This window comes from Python bivittatus, unplaced genomic scaffold (genome assembly GCF_059951505.1).
Source record: "Python bivittatus isolate LINGU-HERP-01145 unplaced genomic scaffold, Pbiv_v1 ctg000650_np1212, whole genome shotgun sequence".
Lineage (NCBI taxonomy): Eukaryota > Metazoa > Chordata > Lepidosauria > Squamata > Pythonidae > Python > Python bivittatus.
The window spans coordinates 612,069-629,109 of NW_028277093.1; the positions used below are offsets into that span (position 1 = coordinate 612,069).

Sequence of the window (17,041 nt, forward strand, 5' to 3'; positions counted from 1 at the left end):
AGATTGCTACCACACCTCAAACAGAACGATTTAAAAATGGAAATCTCAAGCAAAACATCTTTAGGATTGGATAGAACCGCTTGAGGAGTTGCCTGGAGGTTCGGAGGAGGAGTGGACGGTTTGGAGATGTTTAAATAGACTGCGCACTGGTTTGGGTAGAACTGAAGATCAAATGGAAAAATGGGGGTTTCTTCCTGAGGACAAGGATATTTATTGTGAATATGGTGCTATTCAAACAATTACCCATCTTTTGCAGTGCCCCTTGGGACTAACATGCACACAGAATGACTTGCTGGTCAGAAATACCTTTGCCATCAATGTGGCCTGGCATTGGGCAGGAATTATATAAATCTATATTTTTATTAAAGTTTTTAATTTTTTAAAATTTAGATTAATAGTTATCTCCCAGTTCCTGCATTTCTGACACGAGATGAGACGAGCAATCTGTGGATCAGTCTTACAGTGGACAATTTACTTCATATTAGAAGCTTTACTATGGGATGAGTTTCTACTTGCCTTAGGGTATGGAATGGTTAATATTCCTATTTAGAAAAGTCAGACAAATTTATTTGAGAGCAGAAAGAACTTTTACTTCTTTACAAAAAAACTTAAGGATCATGAATGCTCCAAGAAAGTAAAATAAAGACTATACATAATATAGCAACGAGCAGACTTTGATGCCACATACCAATTTCTAAGCACTAAACCTTAAATTATAATCTAAGCCACACCAAAAATATTCACAGTATTACAACAGGCACAACTGAAAAGGTTGAGAAAACATGTCACATTCTGTGTTCCCTTTATTTTATTCAAGTGTGCGCACATTTTCACTAATTGGCTGCCAAGAAGCACTTGCAAGGTTTGTGCAGAGGTAAAGATGACGAACAACTTCAGGGGTTTTAATACAGATGTACTTCAAAGCTTTTGCCCATGAAACTCCTGGTGAGCTGTTAACAAAGTCACCTCATTAGCTTCTGCTAATAAGATTGGTTTTTGTGCTTCATGTTTAAGGGTGAGTTCAACCTTTAACAACTGGTTATCAAACTCCACAGTGTAGTTAGAAATACATAAAGATAAGCCTGCTTTAGCATTGTTCCTGGAAAGCTAGCCTTCAGGAGTGTCTGACCAGCAATAACAACAGAACTGATGAACTGTATTTTGAATATGATCTCCTGACATACTATCTGATCTAGAGTTAAAATAGTTTATTTTAATCATTATAATGTAATATATGTAAGTTCTTTTCTGACCCTATATCCACGACTGTATTTTTCCCTGTTTGTACTGTATTGTGTTTGCATTTCAGTATTAAAATTAATAGTAATGCCATTGCAGAATAACAACTATCTTCTGGCCAGTGAGCTTCCAAGTCTAATTTTAAGTATCCTTGTACAGCACAGCTCCTAGTGAGATTAGGAACCACTGTGTCCAATATCAATTTTTGCCCATCCTGCTGTAGGGCCCACCCCTGCAAGAGGGCAGTTATGTTGGAATGATTTTGCTTTATCAAGTACACCTCCCAGAGCTGTTCAAGTTTGTCAGGACTGGAGCTATTCAGGTGAGTTCACAAGAACCCAAGAACTTCTGATCTTGAAGAAAAGTTGGGAAGCTGGAATGAAAGAATTCTAGTGATTGCTGTGTTACAATATCAAGCTCTGTTTATAAAACTGATACTCAAATCCTTTTGCTGCTCTCTCTCCACCCTATCTAACTTAGTGGGAGGACTGTTTTCCATCTGTTCCTCATCTGGCAACAAACAAACCTTTTCTCATATGGTTTTCATCTGATGCTGTGAGCGCTTATTCTCACAGTGTGGATGGTATGAAAATTTATTCTGTAAATAAATAACCTTCCTAATTTAATTTTAAATTGCCAGTATTCATTAATATATTAGGAATCTGTGTATTCTTCAAGGATGTTTAAAGCCATTATTAGTTTTATAAATTAGTCTTCATACAGAAGTACACACATTCACATTCCCAATCCACACACCACTAACAACACAAGCATTCTTTATATGTCACCCATCTACCGAACTCCCTACTTAGTGCCTTATCCTTTCCTACATATTCCATTTATTGACATAGCACATATGAAACAACTCCATAGTCACCCAGAGGATTCCCTAAAAACCTGCTACAGACTTTCATTCAGACCTTTGTAAGTGACCTGTTAAAGAGAAAATATTTGGCCTACACAATCCCTGAACCAGTGCTCTTCTCCATTTTTGCTCATTCTCACTGCTTGTTCCAGTTCAATTAGAACTCTACAACATACAGTAGGGTCTGGCCAGATGGGTCTTATCAGCAGTGGGAGGAAAACGGCAAGCGTCAGCTGGGCATGGTGGAGCCTGTGGAACATGGGGGAGCAAGGGCAACTGGGGCTTTGCATGATGATGCTCAGGTGGCTGGCTGTGGCGTTGAGCTTGAGGCGGCATTTCTCAGTGGCAGCACTAGTGTTGGGGCTGAAGTAGAGGCCTGGGGAACAATGGCAGCTGGCTGAGACTGCTGAAGGCCCTGGGCCTCTACTTCACCCCCAGTGCTGCTGACAAGTGCCGCTGTGCAGGGTGACCAAAAGAGCATAGATGGAGGGAAGATGGGTGGGGGGAGTTGCAGTGCCCCTGTGGTCATAAGTGCCCAAATTTTGATCACAACTGCAGGGGCACTGCAATGGCTGTAACTTCAGGCACAGGTCATAAGTCCTTTTTTTCAGCACTGTTATAATTTCAAACAGTCGCTGAATGAATGGTTGTTAAGTTAGGACTACCTGTACTTACACTTAATGCTGCAAGATATATTGGCTCACAGATATGGTTTTGACCTATTTACCCATTAAAAAAATTAAAAGAGTATCACATTCTAAGAGTAACTTGTAAATCTCTTGGGGAAAAACTGAACCTCTTGCACTGTGTCTCAACTTAGTTCTGAGGAAGTTATTTCTCAAATTTTTGTAGAATTGAAAAACAAACTTCTTGACAGTTTATTCAATGTTATATATTTGGTACACATGCAACTGCTGCTCTGACATTTCACACAGCTTACAGGTTTTGGAGGAATTAACTCTGGCAGAACAGGTAGTTCTCGGGTTGCAACCATTTGTTCAGTGACCATTTAGAGTTCCGTTGATGCAGAATGAATGGTACTTATGACTGGTCCTCAGAGTTCTGACTGTCACAGCATCCCTGTGGTCAATTTCCAATGTTCCCTGCTGGCTTCCAACAAGCAAAGTCAATGGGGAAGCTGACTGGAAGTCGCAATCATGTGAGATCCTTGCTTAACAGCAGCAACCAGGGCTGTCAGAATTGCCATCTATAAGTGATGCAGTCATGTTGTTATGCTTTACAACCTCATCACTTAGCGACGGAAATTCCAGTCCCAATTGCCGTCATAACCTGAGGTCTACCTATCACCTTTTTTAAAGAAATTGAAAGTTATCTATGTGACCTCTGGAGTAAACAGCTTGTCTGTCCTTTCATTGTTTAAGATAGTTAGATAAACTTTAAACAATGTATTAAATGAGATTAATGTATTAAAAAATTGCTTCTTGTATATTGAGTGCTTCAGAGAATGTTTAAAAAGAGTTGGTTGTAACTGCCTTCCTGTTGGATGCAATCCAGGAGTGAGACCATTAGCTCTTCCCATATTATCAGCACGTTTTGGGCTGACATGAACAAGGTTGGGTCAAGCATTGTGGGTTAAAGATAGAGATGATGCTTGTGGTTGTACACCTAGTAATTGGAATCTATTAACATGAATTGTGGATTTTTAGGGGCATAGGGTTTTGCTAAAAAAATTATCATACCTTTACTAAAAACATGTACCAATTAACATGACATGTACCAATTAACAGCTGATAAGGGTTATCTATCAAGGTTTGAATTTGATTTTTCTTTCCCCCTCCCCCAACAAAAGAGCAAGGAAGGTTCTGGAACAGGTTTTGGAGTTTTTCTGTCCCCCATTTTTTCCTTTTTTTATTATTCTGGTTATTCTGAAGTTATCTCATTATTTTTGTTCCATATTTGTATACCTTTGTTAATAAGTCTAACATTTAAGTACATATATTTTTGTCTTTCTTAATCCTTTCTGCTAACTTGCGTTTTTAGAATATACCTAAGCAGCTATTTTTCCTTTTGCTTCTAACTACTGGTAGTTATCAAGGTGGGAAAGAAGATACTCCCAAAATCTTTGTTTCACACGTTCTGTACAGTACATTAAAAAAGGGCTTATTTTGTTCCTATAACATTTTTTGTTTCCTATAACCATTATTATGGTATCATAATCTTTATTAATTTTTACACTTCCACATCATGCTTTGTGGTAAGATACCTGAAGATGTAATAGCCTGAGTTGCTCTCATGTGACATAGAGTTTCCTGCATAGTGGTCAGGAGAATCCTGGTCAGTTCTGGTACGTTTTGGCCAGTACAACATGAACTATGACCAAAGCCCAGTTCTGCTCCAAACAGGGTCAGGCAAGCCAGGATCTCTAAAACTGAGACAGCTTTTCAGGTCAAAATACTGTTGCCCACATCCCACATGCAGTGTTCAGACACTCAAGGAACACTTACTTTGACGCCGCTTGGCCATTTAGAGACAAAGATGGGAATTAAATTACAAAACAAATATCTAAGCTCAGGCGTAAAGCAGTGAGCATTCAAGATTCAGAGGAAGTTTTTTTTTTTTTTTAATTTGTATCAAAAAGAGCGGATACACAAGCAATACACCAAATAACTTTAGTCTTTCTATGGATTCTCACCTGAGTCAATCCTTGTGGGTGAAGTAAGCTGATTCCTCCTTCTGAAGCTCTTTCCACACTCAAAGTATTTATATGGTTTCTCCACTCTGTGGATTCTTTTACGGGAAATAAGTTCATCACCTGCTCTGAAACACATTCCACACTCCACACATTTATATGGCCTTTCCCCTGTAGGGATACTTTTATGAAGAGTAACTTGATTGCTCCATCGGAAGGTCTTTCCATACTCCATACGTTTATATGATTTTTCTCCTGTGTGAATGTCACAGGTTCTTTTTTAAACCATGCCCAGTTGGACTGACTCTATTCCTTAGTATTACTAGTCAATATACTATACTCTATTACTATTACCAATTATTTATTATTCCTATTTGTTGTTAAGTCGTGCCCGAGTCTTCGTGACCCCATGAACCATATCGTGCCAGGGCTTCCTGTCCTTCACTGCCTCCCTGAGTTTGCTCAGTTTCATGGTCATTGCTTCAGTGATGCTATCTAACCATCTCATCCTCTGCCGTCCCCTTCTCCTTTGGCCTTCAATCTTTCCCAGCATCAGGGTCTTTTCCAGAGTTACATTGTTAATATAGTTAATTATATTAAGTATAATATAGTTAATTATTACTATTACCAATTATTTATTACTAGTATGCATCATTGTTTCTTTCTTAAGCCTGTTCTATCTTAAGTCCCCTGAGATTTCTTCTTTTTCTCTTAATGGCCAGCATGTAGTATTCTTACATTTATATGATTTTTCTCCTGTGTGAATTCTTTTGTGTTTTGTAAAGGATGAATTATTAGGGAAGTACTTTCCACACTGCACACATTTATATGGTTTCTCCCCTGTGTGGATCCTTTGATGTGAACTGTTACACCTTAAACTCTTTCCACACTTGATGCATTTACACATTTCTCCTGTGTATGGACCCTTTTATGAGAAGGGAACTGTTACTATTAAAACTCTTTCCACACTCCAAGCATTTATAGAGTTTCTCCCCTGTATGAATATTTTTATGAGAAGTTAGGGAACTGCTTTTCCAGAAACTTTTCTCTCATTGCATGACTATGGTTTCTCCCCCATGTAAGTCCTTTTATGAGACACAAGGTACCAGCTCCACATGAAACTCTTACTGCACATTACCTTCCCTGTGTGGACTGTTCTATGGCAAATTAGGTAACTGTGCCCTCTGAAGCTCATCCCACATTCCATGCTTTTATAGGGTTTTTCCCATGTGGAGACTTTTGTGAAAATTGAGTCCACTACTAGTGCAGAAGCTCTTCCCACACTCCATGCATTTATATGTTTTCTCCACAGTGCGGATTCTTTTGTGGGAAAAAAGCAGGCTTCTCTTGCTGAAACTCTTCCTACACTCCAAGCATTGACAGAGTTTCTCTCCTGTGTGGATCCTTTTATGAGGTCACTGTTCCACCTGAAGCTCTCTCCATACTCCATGGATTTATATAGTTTCTCCCCTGTATGGATCCTTTGATGCGAAATAAGGTTACATTTTTGACAGAAGCGCTTTCCACACTCCTTGCATTTATATGGCTTCTCCCCCATGTGGATTCTTTTATGGCGAGTAAGGTTACTGCTAGTGCTGAACCTTTTCCACACTCCATGCATTCATGTGTTTTCTTTCCCATCTTGACTCTCTCTTGTAAAGAAATAGTCAACGTTGAATTGTAACTTTTTTCATTCTCCCTGTGCCAATCCTGTTCCCTTTTAATGTGGGCTGTGTAATTTTTTTTTTTTTAATCTGATTTGTCTTTGAATATTTTCACACTTTTCTCTAATTATTTTCTCCATTTTCTTTGTGAACTTTTTGGGCAAGAACATCTCGAATTTGAACACATTGCAAAGTTGAGTTTTTCTTACTCCCATTTGTTGACTGGTTTCTCTCACTCATTTCTGGTTCTCCTTGATTTGCAAACATCCCTTTTCCCTCTTTATGCATGAAAATTTGGAATGGTTTGTTGCAATTTTCATTCTTACTTTCTTTACCTATTTGAGAGAAAAAGAACAAAAATTGCAGCAAGGCTGGGAGAAGGAAAAATCAATCTGTAGAAAGCAATTTTTGAAGTTGCTGACCAACGTATAATAATTTCATCTCATCTTTAACAAATTTGAGCTAATGCAAGTTATGACCAAGTTCATATAAAAAACTGCAGAGTAGGGAAATGGATAGCATTTTTATAAACTCTAGAAGTTTTCAGAAATGTTTAATCTCCTTAAAGCGAGCACTCCCCTTCTGTTATAATTTTTCTTTCATTAAATTAATTCTCTTTACATGTTTCTATCCAGTTTCAGGAGGCTGAAGACAGAGAGGAATTGGGAAACAAGCTTTCAAAACTTATTCTAGTGGTATGCATAAGGATAACTGGAATGGACGGCAAAGCCAATTAAATTTAATTGGCTTCCTGTCCCACATGCCTTTTGCTATTCTTACTCCTACCTGGCCATAACCTCATAGCTGGCCTATTAATTCCAAATTACATGTTTGTCCAACATCCCAAGGGTCACTAGTCCACAGGAAAGCTATCCAAAGTGTCAAAGAAAGGGAAAGAGAGATGATAACCAAACAGCTGGTATTAGAAAACTTCAAAAGTTCAAAGGGCCAACAAGTAGTCATATGGCCCCAAACAAGCTGAGGTCATTGTGAGAGACATCAACGTCAGTCACTGTCAATTAAATCATCAGCTCTTGGTTATTCTGTCATTAGTGAGATTAAGCTAACCATTAACTATGGAAAATCCTAACTTTCAGAAGATAGTCACATGATCTGTTTTCCCCCCTTTGTTGCTTCATTTATAGGTAGATCTGCTTTGCTCATTCCATGGATTTCTATGCATCATCATCTGTGCAGTGTGAATTCTTTGATACTAGTAAGATCTGAATTCATTCCACCTCCTTCTACCACTTTCTAACTATTAGTCGATTCTGCTCCTCTCCCCTCACTAAAGGTTCTCCCACATATTCATCTGGTTTCTTCCTTTAGCTTTTTTCTTCCATGTATATTAAGTAGGGACATCATTTACACTATGCAATAATTGGTCCCAATAATTTACTATATTAAACCTTCAAAATGAGAAATATAGTTAATAATTAGGACATAACAATTTTTTTTAAAAAAGCTATATTCAGATAAAAAGCACAGAGAGTCACAAATGCCAGTAAGACAAGGTTTCTCCAATTTGCAATGCCATTGTCTCCTAAAATGAGTAGGAGTGTAGTGTAGTGGTTAAGGTGCTGGCCTAGAATCCAGGAGACTGTGAGTTCTAGTTCCGCCTTAGGCATGAAAGCCAGCTGGGTGACTTTGGGCCAACCACTCTTTCTCAGCCAACCCACCTCACAGGGTTGGTGTTGTGGGGAAAAAAGGAGGAAGAAGCATTATGTATGTTCACTGCCTTGAGTTATTTATAAAAAAATAATAAAGGTGGGATAAAAATCTAATAAATAAATAAATAGGATTGACTTTTCATACTACTTGATATCACAAATTCAGGAATCTGTTTTATGTAATACAGTGGCACTAAAAAACCTTGAGAAATGCAGTGGTTTTGGAATGTAACACAGAAAAAAAATCCATAAAGGATTCCTTTTGAGCTGAATATTTTTTGATAATAAAAGGTTAAAAAATATGGTTCTGGTTGCTCTACTCAGAGAACTGAAGACATAAAGAGAAAAAGCTTGATTTATCTCCCTCCTTTTAAAAAAAATATTGCTCATATGGTACACTACTGCATCAGTAAAACCATTTTTAACGTAAAGAGGAAACAGCTGCAATCATAAACTCACTGGCGACACTTCTGCTTTCAGCAGGATTAATACAACTTTCACCCAGAGATCTTCTAAGCTAAATAGGCATACAGGTAGTCCTCGACTTATCACCACAGTTGGGATGAGAATTTCCATCACTAAGCGATGTGGTTGTAAAGCAACATGTCATGCGACCGCATCGCATTGCGACAGTAATCTCACCACTCCCATGCAGTCGTTAAGTGAATTCTGCCAGTTGTTAGCCAAGGACCCACCCTAATCCAAGCCATTCCGGGCTTGATCCCTCCCATCCCCAAGGTTCAGTAAGGTAAGAGACTACCTCCAACTCCCCCCACCCACCTATCCCCCCCATCTCTGCCCTTTTGGCCAACCTGTACCCCCCCTTGTGGGGCAAGTAGCCCCCAAACCATGTGGCTCTGGGGCTGCTTGCCACACCCTGGGAAGCCGGAGTCACCCTTGCCACCTTGCACTCCAAGACCCATGCCACCTCAGCTGACCTTTGCCATCTTCTTGCTCCCACTGCTGAGGAGGCATGCCCAGCCTGGCTGCCAGCTTTGCATTGTGCTGCAGCTGCTTTTTGCAGCCCCAGAGTTGCAGCTTGCCAAAAAGCCCCTCTGTGCGAAGCCCAGGAGCGTGGCACAAACCAGCTTTTTGGCGCACCATGACTCTGGGGCTGCCCCAGAGCTGCAGCATAGCACACAGTGCAATGCAGCACACAGCACAAAGCGCAGCCCCAGTCTGGCCTAGGAGCATGGTGCAAAGGGGCTCCTTGGTGTGCCATGGCTCTGGGGCTGCCCCAGAGCCACAGTGCACCACAAAACCCATCTCCAGCCTGGCCCAGCAGGGCAGCACAAAGCCACAGCCACCACAGCCCAGTCCATGCCACAGTCGCCTTTGCCATCTTACACTCTGAGACCTCTGCCCCCCTGCACTCCACTGCCCCAGCTGACCTTTGCCATCTTCTTGCTTCCACTGCTGACGAGGCGTGCCCAGCCTGGTTCTTCATGAGGGTTAGCTCAACAGGCTCACTCTTTGTGTTCCATACATTTATACTGTCTCTTCTGCATGGAACTTTTTCTGGGAAATAAGAAAGCTCCTTGTATTGAAGTTCTTATTACACTTCTTCCACTTATACAGTTTCTCCTTTCATGGAAAGTAAGACTCCAGCTGTGTCTTCTCCCAGACACACATTTCCATGTAGATCCTTTCATGTGAACTAAGGGAATTGCTCTTGCTGAAATTCTTCCCACCCTCCTTGCATTCACAGGATTTCTCTCCCAAGTGGATACTTCCTTTTCAAACTGTTCCCACATTCTATGCATTATAAAGTTTCTCCCCCACCCACCTCCAATACCTTATTTATGGAAAATAAGGGTCCTATTCCACTTGAAAGAAACAGTTTGGTGTAGTGGTTAGTGCACCAGGCTAGAAACCAGGAGACCATGAATTTTAGTTCTGCCCTAATAACAAATCCAGCTGGGTGACCTTGGCCCAGTCACTCTCAGCCCTAGGAAGAAGGCAATGGCAAACCACTTCCAAAAAACCTTGCCAAGAAAACTGCAGGGACTAGTCCAGGCAGTCACCAGGAGTCAAAAACTACCTTGAAGGCACACACGTACATATACAAAATCCACTTGAAGCTCTTCACATGCTACATGCATGCATGTTATTTCCCTCATGTGGAGCCTGTTAAGAGAAATCAGTTCACAATTCTTGACTGAAGCTCTGTTTGCATTCCATCCCTTTCTATGTTTCCCTATATGGGTCCTTTTATGGGAAGTAAGTAGATTGCACCATATTTTTTCCACACATCATGCATGTATATTTTTTTCTCTCCAATATGGATACTGTTATGAGAAGTAAGGGTCCTGTTTTCACAAAAACTTTTTTCTACATTGAGGACATTTCTATGGTCGCTCCCCTGGGTGAAGCCTTTTATGGGAAGTAAGGTCACTGCTTGTGCTGAAGCTCTTCCCACATTCTATGCATTTATAGGGTTTCTCTCCTACATGGATCCTTTTATGGGAAGTAAGATTACACCTTGTCCTGAAGCTCTTCCCACACTCCATGCATTTGTAAGGTTTCTCTTCCATATGGATCCTTTTATGGGAAGTAAGGTTACAGCTTGTCCTGAAGTTCTTCCCACACTCCATACATTTATAGGGTTTCTCTCCCGTATGTATCCTTTTATGGGAAGTAAGGTTACATCCTGTGCTGAAGCTCTTCCCACATTCTATGCATTTATAGGGTTTCTCTCCCGTATGGATCCTTTTATGAGAAGTAAGGGAACTGCTCATACTGAAGCTCTTTCCACACTCTATGCATTTATAGGGTTTCTCTCCTGTATGGATCCTTTTATGAGAAGTAAGGGAACTGTTCTTACTGAAACTCTTTCCACACTCTATGCATTGATAGGGTTTCTCTCCTGTGTGGACCGTATAATGGGAAGTAAGCTCACTGCTTCTGCTGAAGTTCTTCCCACACTCCATGCATTGATATGGTTTCTCTCCTGTATGGACCCTTTTATGAGAAGTAAGGGAACTGTTCTTACTGAAACTTTTTCCACACTCTATGCATTGATAGGGTTTCTCTCCTGTATGGATCCTTTTATGAGAAGTAAGGGAACTGTTCATACTGAAGCTTTTTCCACAGTCCATGCATTTATAGGGTTTTTCCCCTGTATGCATTGTTTTATGGGAAGTAAGTTGATTGCTCCACATGAAGCTCTTTCCACACACCATGCATGCATATTTTTTCTCTCCTGTATGGATCCTTTTATGACAAGTAAGGGAACTGTTCATACTGAAGCTCTTTCCACACTCCAGGCATTGATAGGGTTTCTCTCCTGTGTGGACCCTTTTATGGGAAGTAAGGTCATTGGTTGTGTTGAAGTTCTTCCCACACTCTATGCATTGATAGGGTTTCTCTCCCATATGGATTCTTTTATGAGAACTAAGGAAACTGTTCATACTGAAGCTTTTTCCACAGTCCGTGCACTTATAGGGTTTTTCCGCTGTATGCATCCTCCTTTTATGGGAAGTAAGTTGTTTCCTTGACCTGAAGTTCTTTCCACACATCATGCATGCATATTTTTTCTCCCCTGTGTGGATTGTGCTATGGGAATTAAGGTCACTGCTTGTGCTAAAGTTCTTTCCACACTCTATGCATTGAAAGGGTTTCTCTCCCGTATGGATCCTTTTATGAGAAATAAGGGAACTCTTCATACTGAAGCTTTTTCCACAGTCTGTGCATTTATAAGGTTTTTCCCCTGAATGGATCCTGCTATGCGAAGTAAGGGAACCACTATAACTGAAGCTCTTTCCACACTCTGTGCATTTATAGGGTTTCTCTCCTGTGTGGACCCTTTTATGGGAAGTAAGGGAACTGCTTTGGCTGAACCTCTTCCCACACTCTATACACTGATATGGTTTCTCCCCTGTATGGATCCTTTTATGATAACTAAGGGAATTGCTTATACTGAAGCTTTTCCCACAATCTACGCATTTATAGGGTTTCTCTCCCGTATGGATCCTTTTATGAAAAATAAGGGAACTGTTCATACGGAAGCTTTTTCCACAATCTATGCATTTATAGGGCTTTTCCCCTGAATGGATCCTTTTATGGGAGGTTAGATTACTACTCCACCTAAAGCTCTTTCCACAGTTCACACATTTATAGGGCTTCTCCCTTCCATGGATCATTTTGTGGGGAATAATGTTATTGCTGAAGCTCTTTCCAATTTTGCAGTGATTATTTGAAATGGATTTTGCTTGGACTACTTCACCACTTCTTCGACACTTTCCCACACTGCTTTCTTTGCAATCATGTTGGGTGAGAAAGTGATCCATTTCCTCACATTCAATAGTGGATTTTTCTCTCCAGTTGTAGGATTGGTTTTTCTCATATCTCCTCCTTCCCCACTTATCTGCAAAAGTCTCTTCTGGTATTTCAGTTTTGATTATTTCTGATGGCACTACACTTGGCTCTTGGCAATTTTCATTCACCTCCTCATCAACTGCTTGAGGGGGAAAAAAGAAAAAAGAAATCAGAAAACTCTACAACATAGAATTTGCTATCCCCGTGCCAGTCCCTAGCCTGCATCAATTCCGGGGATCTGCAGGGGGAGCAATGGGGGAAATGACAGAATGAATGTTATTTATTAATTTAAACAATTGGCATGGCTGCTCATCTCATGATATTCTGGGTGATCAACAACAATTTAAAACAAGAACATAACAAAGAATAACACAGTGCCCTGCAGCCCAGGTCTTGTCATCATATTATGGCATAAGCACTGGTGTCAAATGTGATGCACCTAAGTTGCATCCGATGCCACAACATGCATGACATTGCAATATCATTGTGTAAGAAAATATGGCGCTGATTAGTGCAAGTGAAATAAGCAAGAACATCCCCTCCCTATTTATCTTCCCAGTAGCTGTGCAGTATTGACACAGGCCCCAAAGAAGATCCCAAGACTGCCTGTCAACCCTTTCCAGACTGATCTCTTTCTTCTAAATGAAACTGTGGTACTTAGAAGACTGCAGACGTGGACTGTAATTAATGTAAGAGGAAAAGAGAAAGATGACATCATTTTAACAAGACCTGCACTGAGAGTCTAAACTGTAAATAGCAGAAAACAGTCTAGTGACTCCTCACTTTGACTTAATTTTCCTCCAGAGGTACCCTTACCTAAGGAGGCCACGCTCCTAGACGTCTCCAACATGACTTCTCGGTGCAGGGCTTTTTGGCTGGAATCCAGCAGCGACCACTCTTCACTGGTGAAATGAACGGCCACCTCCTCAAAGGACACAGGACCCTGAACAAGGAAGAATCCCTATTAGCTGACTCGAGAACTTGCAAGATCTCCTTTAATCTGCAAATCCTAAAAGCACAGAGTTATAATGCTTAATTGGACATTTTCCTAGCTGGACTCAACATGTTATATGATAAAACCATCCCCTGATCTCTCAAGAGGTGGTTGCACACAGCATCCTCTATATCTAGCCCATGTAGCATGGCAGGTTCTCCCCAAAGATGATGATCCCTGAGGTAACGAAATTGTGCATTAATTGTACTCCTGTCTCCTGAAAGATTTAGTTATGGAAAAGGGGGCCTCAGCAGGTGGCAACTCCAGATGCCCTCAGGTGATCTTCTCAAGTAAGCAGATTCAGGCCTGGGTTACTCAATGGATGAGGGACCACTACATCTCTTTCCTAGACAAAACAGTTGAAAAAGCTGGGAAGAGTATATACAAAAGCACTTCTGTAATGCAGCTCAGAAACAGCACAGATGCAGTTGTTAAAAGCCAAGCCGGAGTTGGGGTGTCTTCGGTCCTAACCCTTTATTGTAAACCTCCTTATACTCCAGAAAGCTCTGAACATTTTGAAAAGAAGGAATAACTCTCAGTGTAGATCTTTTATCCCACTTTGTTTCTGCAAATTAAGTTGGTAGTCTCATTATTGGCCTTCCAAAAATGATCAAAGATGGTACTGTTCCAGAGGAGATCATCATTTTGCCTGTTAGTTTTGTTTTATTGGTTCTTATGTTTTATAGTGTGAACTGCCAGGTGTCATTTTTTGAGTCCAGCAGTACATAACCACAAAAGAATTCAATATATTTCCAAAACTGTCTTCAGAGGTAAGCTGAGTGTGACTGATCACTAACTTGAATCCTAAGTTCCCTGTTTGTGTGGCTCAGGAACACCAGTATCATATATTGAGGTCCCAAATGAAAGGGATCTCCAACTACTCCCCCATTTTAGCCCCAAATCTTTTCCTTCCTACCTGAGCTGGAGGTCCAGCTGCTCTTTCAGCTTCACCAGTACAAGTAGATGATCCAATGAATAACAGTGACTCCATTTTGTTCTCTGGGAAGGAGAGAGACGGGATGGAAGAAGAGTTGTGGTTGTCACCAGAAATGGAGCTGACAGGAAAGGGATAAACTCCAGCTTGACGGCACGACTTAAAACTTCTTCCTGTCCTGCATAGGAAATCTCCATTTGTCAGTCCTACCCTCCGCCTTCAGTGGCTGTCTACGGGCCCCATCATGGGAGCCAAGAATAAAAGAAGACCACAGCCAAACCACACACTGACTGATCAGCACATCAGTCAGAGGCTGCAGCTGGTTGAGCAGCCCAGAAAATGTGAAAAAGAGCATGGGGAACAAACCCTAATTGGACCTCTCTTCTTACCTTTTGGGCAGGAAGGAGACAAAGAAGTATACTCTTGGCAACTAAAGCATTCACTCAACCATGTAGATGCTCCCCACCACCCCACAGCTTGAAAGCATTACGTTCCATGTGGATGGGCAACTGATAAAATTGTGGCACCTCAGTAAGATGCCTGCAAGAGTAGATGGTGTCGGAGATGGTCCAACAGGGATATGTGTGAGAATTTTCTAAAAATTTTCTATCAAGAAAGGCCAAAGAGAGATTGCTCCTCTCTCCATATCTGAGAACAAAGGGAAATATCTCTAAGATGGAGGAGTCAGAATGCAGTCCAGGGCATTCCTCAGAAGAGGTCATTCTTCTGCAAATGGGGAATCATCTGAAGGTAGTGCATTGACTGAAGGGAAGGACTTCCTTTGTGGGACTTAAGCCTTCTAGCTTGAAGAGTTAAGTCTTTCTCGTTCAGTCACCTTCTAGTAAGTCCAACCACTAGACACGAGAAGTTGCAGAGAATTAAGAATAACTAGAATCTCTCTGGAAAACCTCCAACCATGTAGAAGGATCTTCCCTTACCTAATGAGGTGTCCTGATGTTGGCCCTCCTCTTTGGAGATCCCTCTGAAATATGACTCCTGACAGGGATTTACAGGATCCACCCTTTCCTTCGGACAATTAACGCCTACCTCCTGGAAGGCCCTAGGAACCTGAAATATAGGCAAAGAAGAGGAGTAAGAGAACAGAAGAGGAACTGGATTTTCATTTTTTTCCCACAACATTGCAAGCCCTCTTTGTCCATTCGTGGGGATGGGAGAATTGCTCCAAATATGTCCCCTGGAAGAACACAGGAACAATTTCTCTAATGATGTTCTGTAAATATCTTGTTGTATTATGAATTGCAAAAATTCTATTAGGGAGAGATTTAAGAATTCAAACACATTAGTACCCCTTCATATTTCCCAAAATGAGCATCTCTCACCTGGCGCCCTTCCTGCTCCTCCTCCGCCAGGCTCAGGAGGAAGCCTTCGGCCAGGGCCACCGCCTGGGAGCTGGTCTCCACTCGGCACTCCCGTACCCAGCACTGCATCTCCATGGGCAGGACAGCCAGAAACTGCTCCAAGATCACCCGGTCTAACATCTGGGCCTTGGTGTGTTTCTCTGGCTGCAGCCACCCCCAGCAAAGGCGGTGAAGGCGGCTGCAAAGCTCTCGCGGCCCCTCAGCCTCCTGAAAGGGACTGTTCCTGAAGCGCCAGTGCTGGATCTCAGAGCTGAGGGCTTCCTCCTCCAGGATCTTCTGCCCGGTTCCTGTCCAGACCTCCCCACAGCTCCCGGGCTGAGCAGCAGCACGGCCTTTTCCCACTCCCTCGCACGCTGGCTGGTTTGCGTCCATGTTCAGTCCGTTCTCTAACATAGATCCAGAAGGGGCCTGCGGATCTCCTGGGCCTCCAAAGGTCTTTTCAGTCCTAGGATCTGCATGAATTGCACAGAGAGGCCAGGAGAAGTTTTTCAAGTCATTCAGCTCCCAAGTGACCTCCAGCTTTTATTTCTGAGGTGGAAAGGAAAGCAAACTTCAGGAATTACACAGATTGTTCTCACTTAGTAACTGTGATTGTTTAATCAAAATCAAGACAAAGTAACAGTTTGGAGGGGGGACAAAATCAAGATATGTTTTAGGCTCAGTGCAACATCTGTCCCTCCCTCCCATCATCCCTTGCTCCCCTGCCCTCATTTTGGGGGGTGTCTTCTGGGGAAGTGCAGCTCAGCTCCACTGGCAGCTGAAAGATTCTTGGGGGTCTTTCCAGCCCCACCATGAAAGACATTTGAGGCACCAAACTGAACCTTTCCAACACTCCCCAGGAAAAGCTTGAAACAGGACCATTTGGAGAGGGTGGAGGAACGCCAGGGGGAGAAATCCGCTTTCTCAGATTCCTGTTTGCTAGAAATGCTGGGAAGCAAACCTAGTTTATGCACAATGTGAGTTCCTTTAGGCTTCCTACCCTCCGCCCCACTCTTTCCCTCCCTCCCTCCCCCCTCAGGGTCCGATCTCTTGCGTGCACAGGCCAGGAGCGGTAATGGGTGGGGGGGTCTCCCCCTCCCTCCAAGGCTCGGGATTAGGAGTCCAGCAAACCCTTTCGGGGAATCCGCGGTCCCTCCCTCTTGCCACCGGCTCCGGGGCTGTGTGGGGGAGCCGCACTTTCTCGCTCCTCTCTGGGAAGGCTCTGCCTACGGGTGGAAGGGGGGCTGCTCGCCGCTGCCCGGAGGCTCCTGCCAGCCCCCCACCGCTTCCCACAGTGCAACTCACAGCCAATCCTCCCGAGCCAGGCAGCCGGGCGGAGCATGCCCGGTG

At 42.3% G+C, this 17,041-nt stretch overlaps 1 protein-coding gene across 2 annotated transcripts; it reads right to left on the minus strand.

Annotated features, from left to right (window-relative positions):
* Positions 1–6,173: 6,173 nt before the first annotated feature.
* Positions 6,174–16,978, minus strand: LOC103063465 (zinc finger protein with KRAB and SCAN domains 3-like). 2 transcript variants are annotated; one of them, XR_015798007.1, is made up of 6 exons: positions 15,674–16,978; positions 15,272–15,401; positions 14,316–14,398; positions 13,222–13,348; positions 9,480–12,547; positions 6,174–6,753 (listed from the first exon to the last, which is right to left on the minus strand). XR_015798007.1 is itself a non-coding variant. In XM_088151259.1 (4 exons), exons 1-4 carry the CDS (start codon positions 16,103–16,105, stop codon positions 13,148–13,150), a joined length of 846 nt encoding a protein of 281 aa, XP_088007385.1. In that variant the 5' UTR covers positions 16,106–16,978; the 3' UTR covers positions 12,576–13,147. The 2 variants fall into 2 exon arrangements, 1 of the variants encoding a protein (XP_088007385.1); XM_088151259.1 differs by lacking the exons at positions 6,174–6,753; positions 9,480–12,547 and having other exon boundaries at positions 12,576–13,348.
* Between the last annotated feature and the right edge of the window lie 63 nt (positions 16,979–17,041).

Coding starts and splice junctions, on each gene's coding strand:
- LOC103063465 (XM_088151259.1), bottom strand. CDS start 16,105: ATGTTAGAGAACGGACTGAACATGGACGCAAACCAGCCAGCGTGCGAG. Junction 15,402..15,673: donor AGGAGCAGGAAGGGCGCCAG/GTGAGAGATGCT, acceptor CCTATATTTCAG/GTTCCTAGGGCCTTCCAGGA. Junction 13,349..14,315: donor CAGCTGGACCTCCAGCTCAG/GTAGGAAGGAAA, acceptor TTCCTTGTTCAG/GGTCCTGTGTCCTTTGAGGA.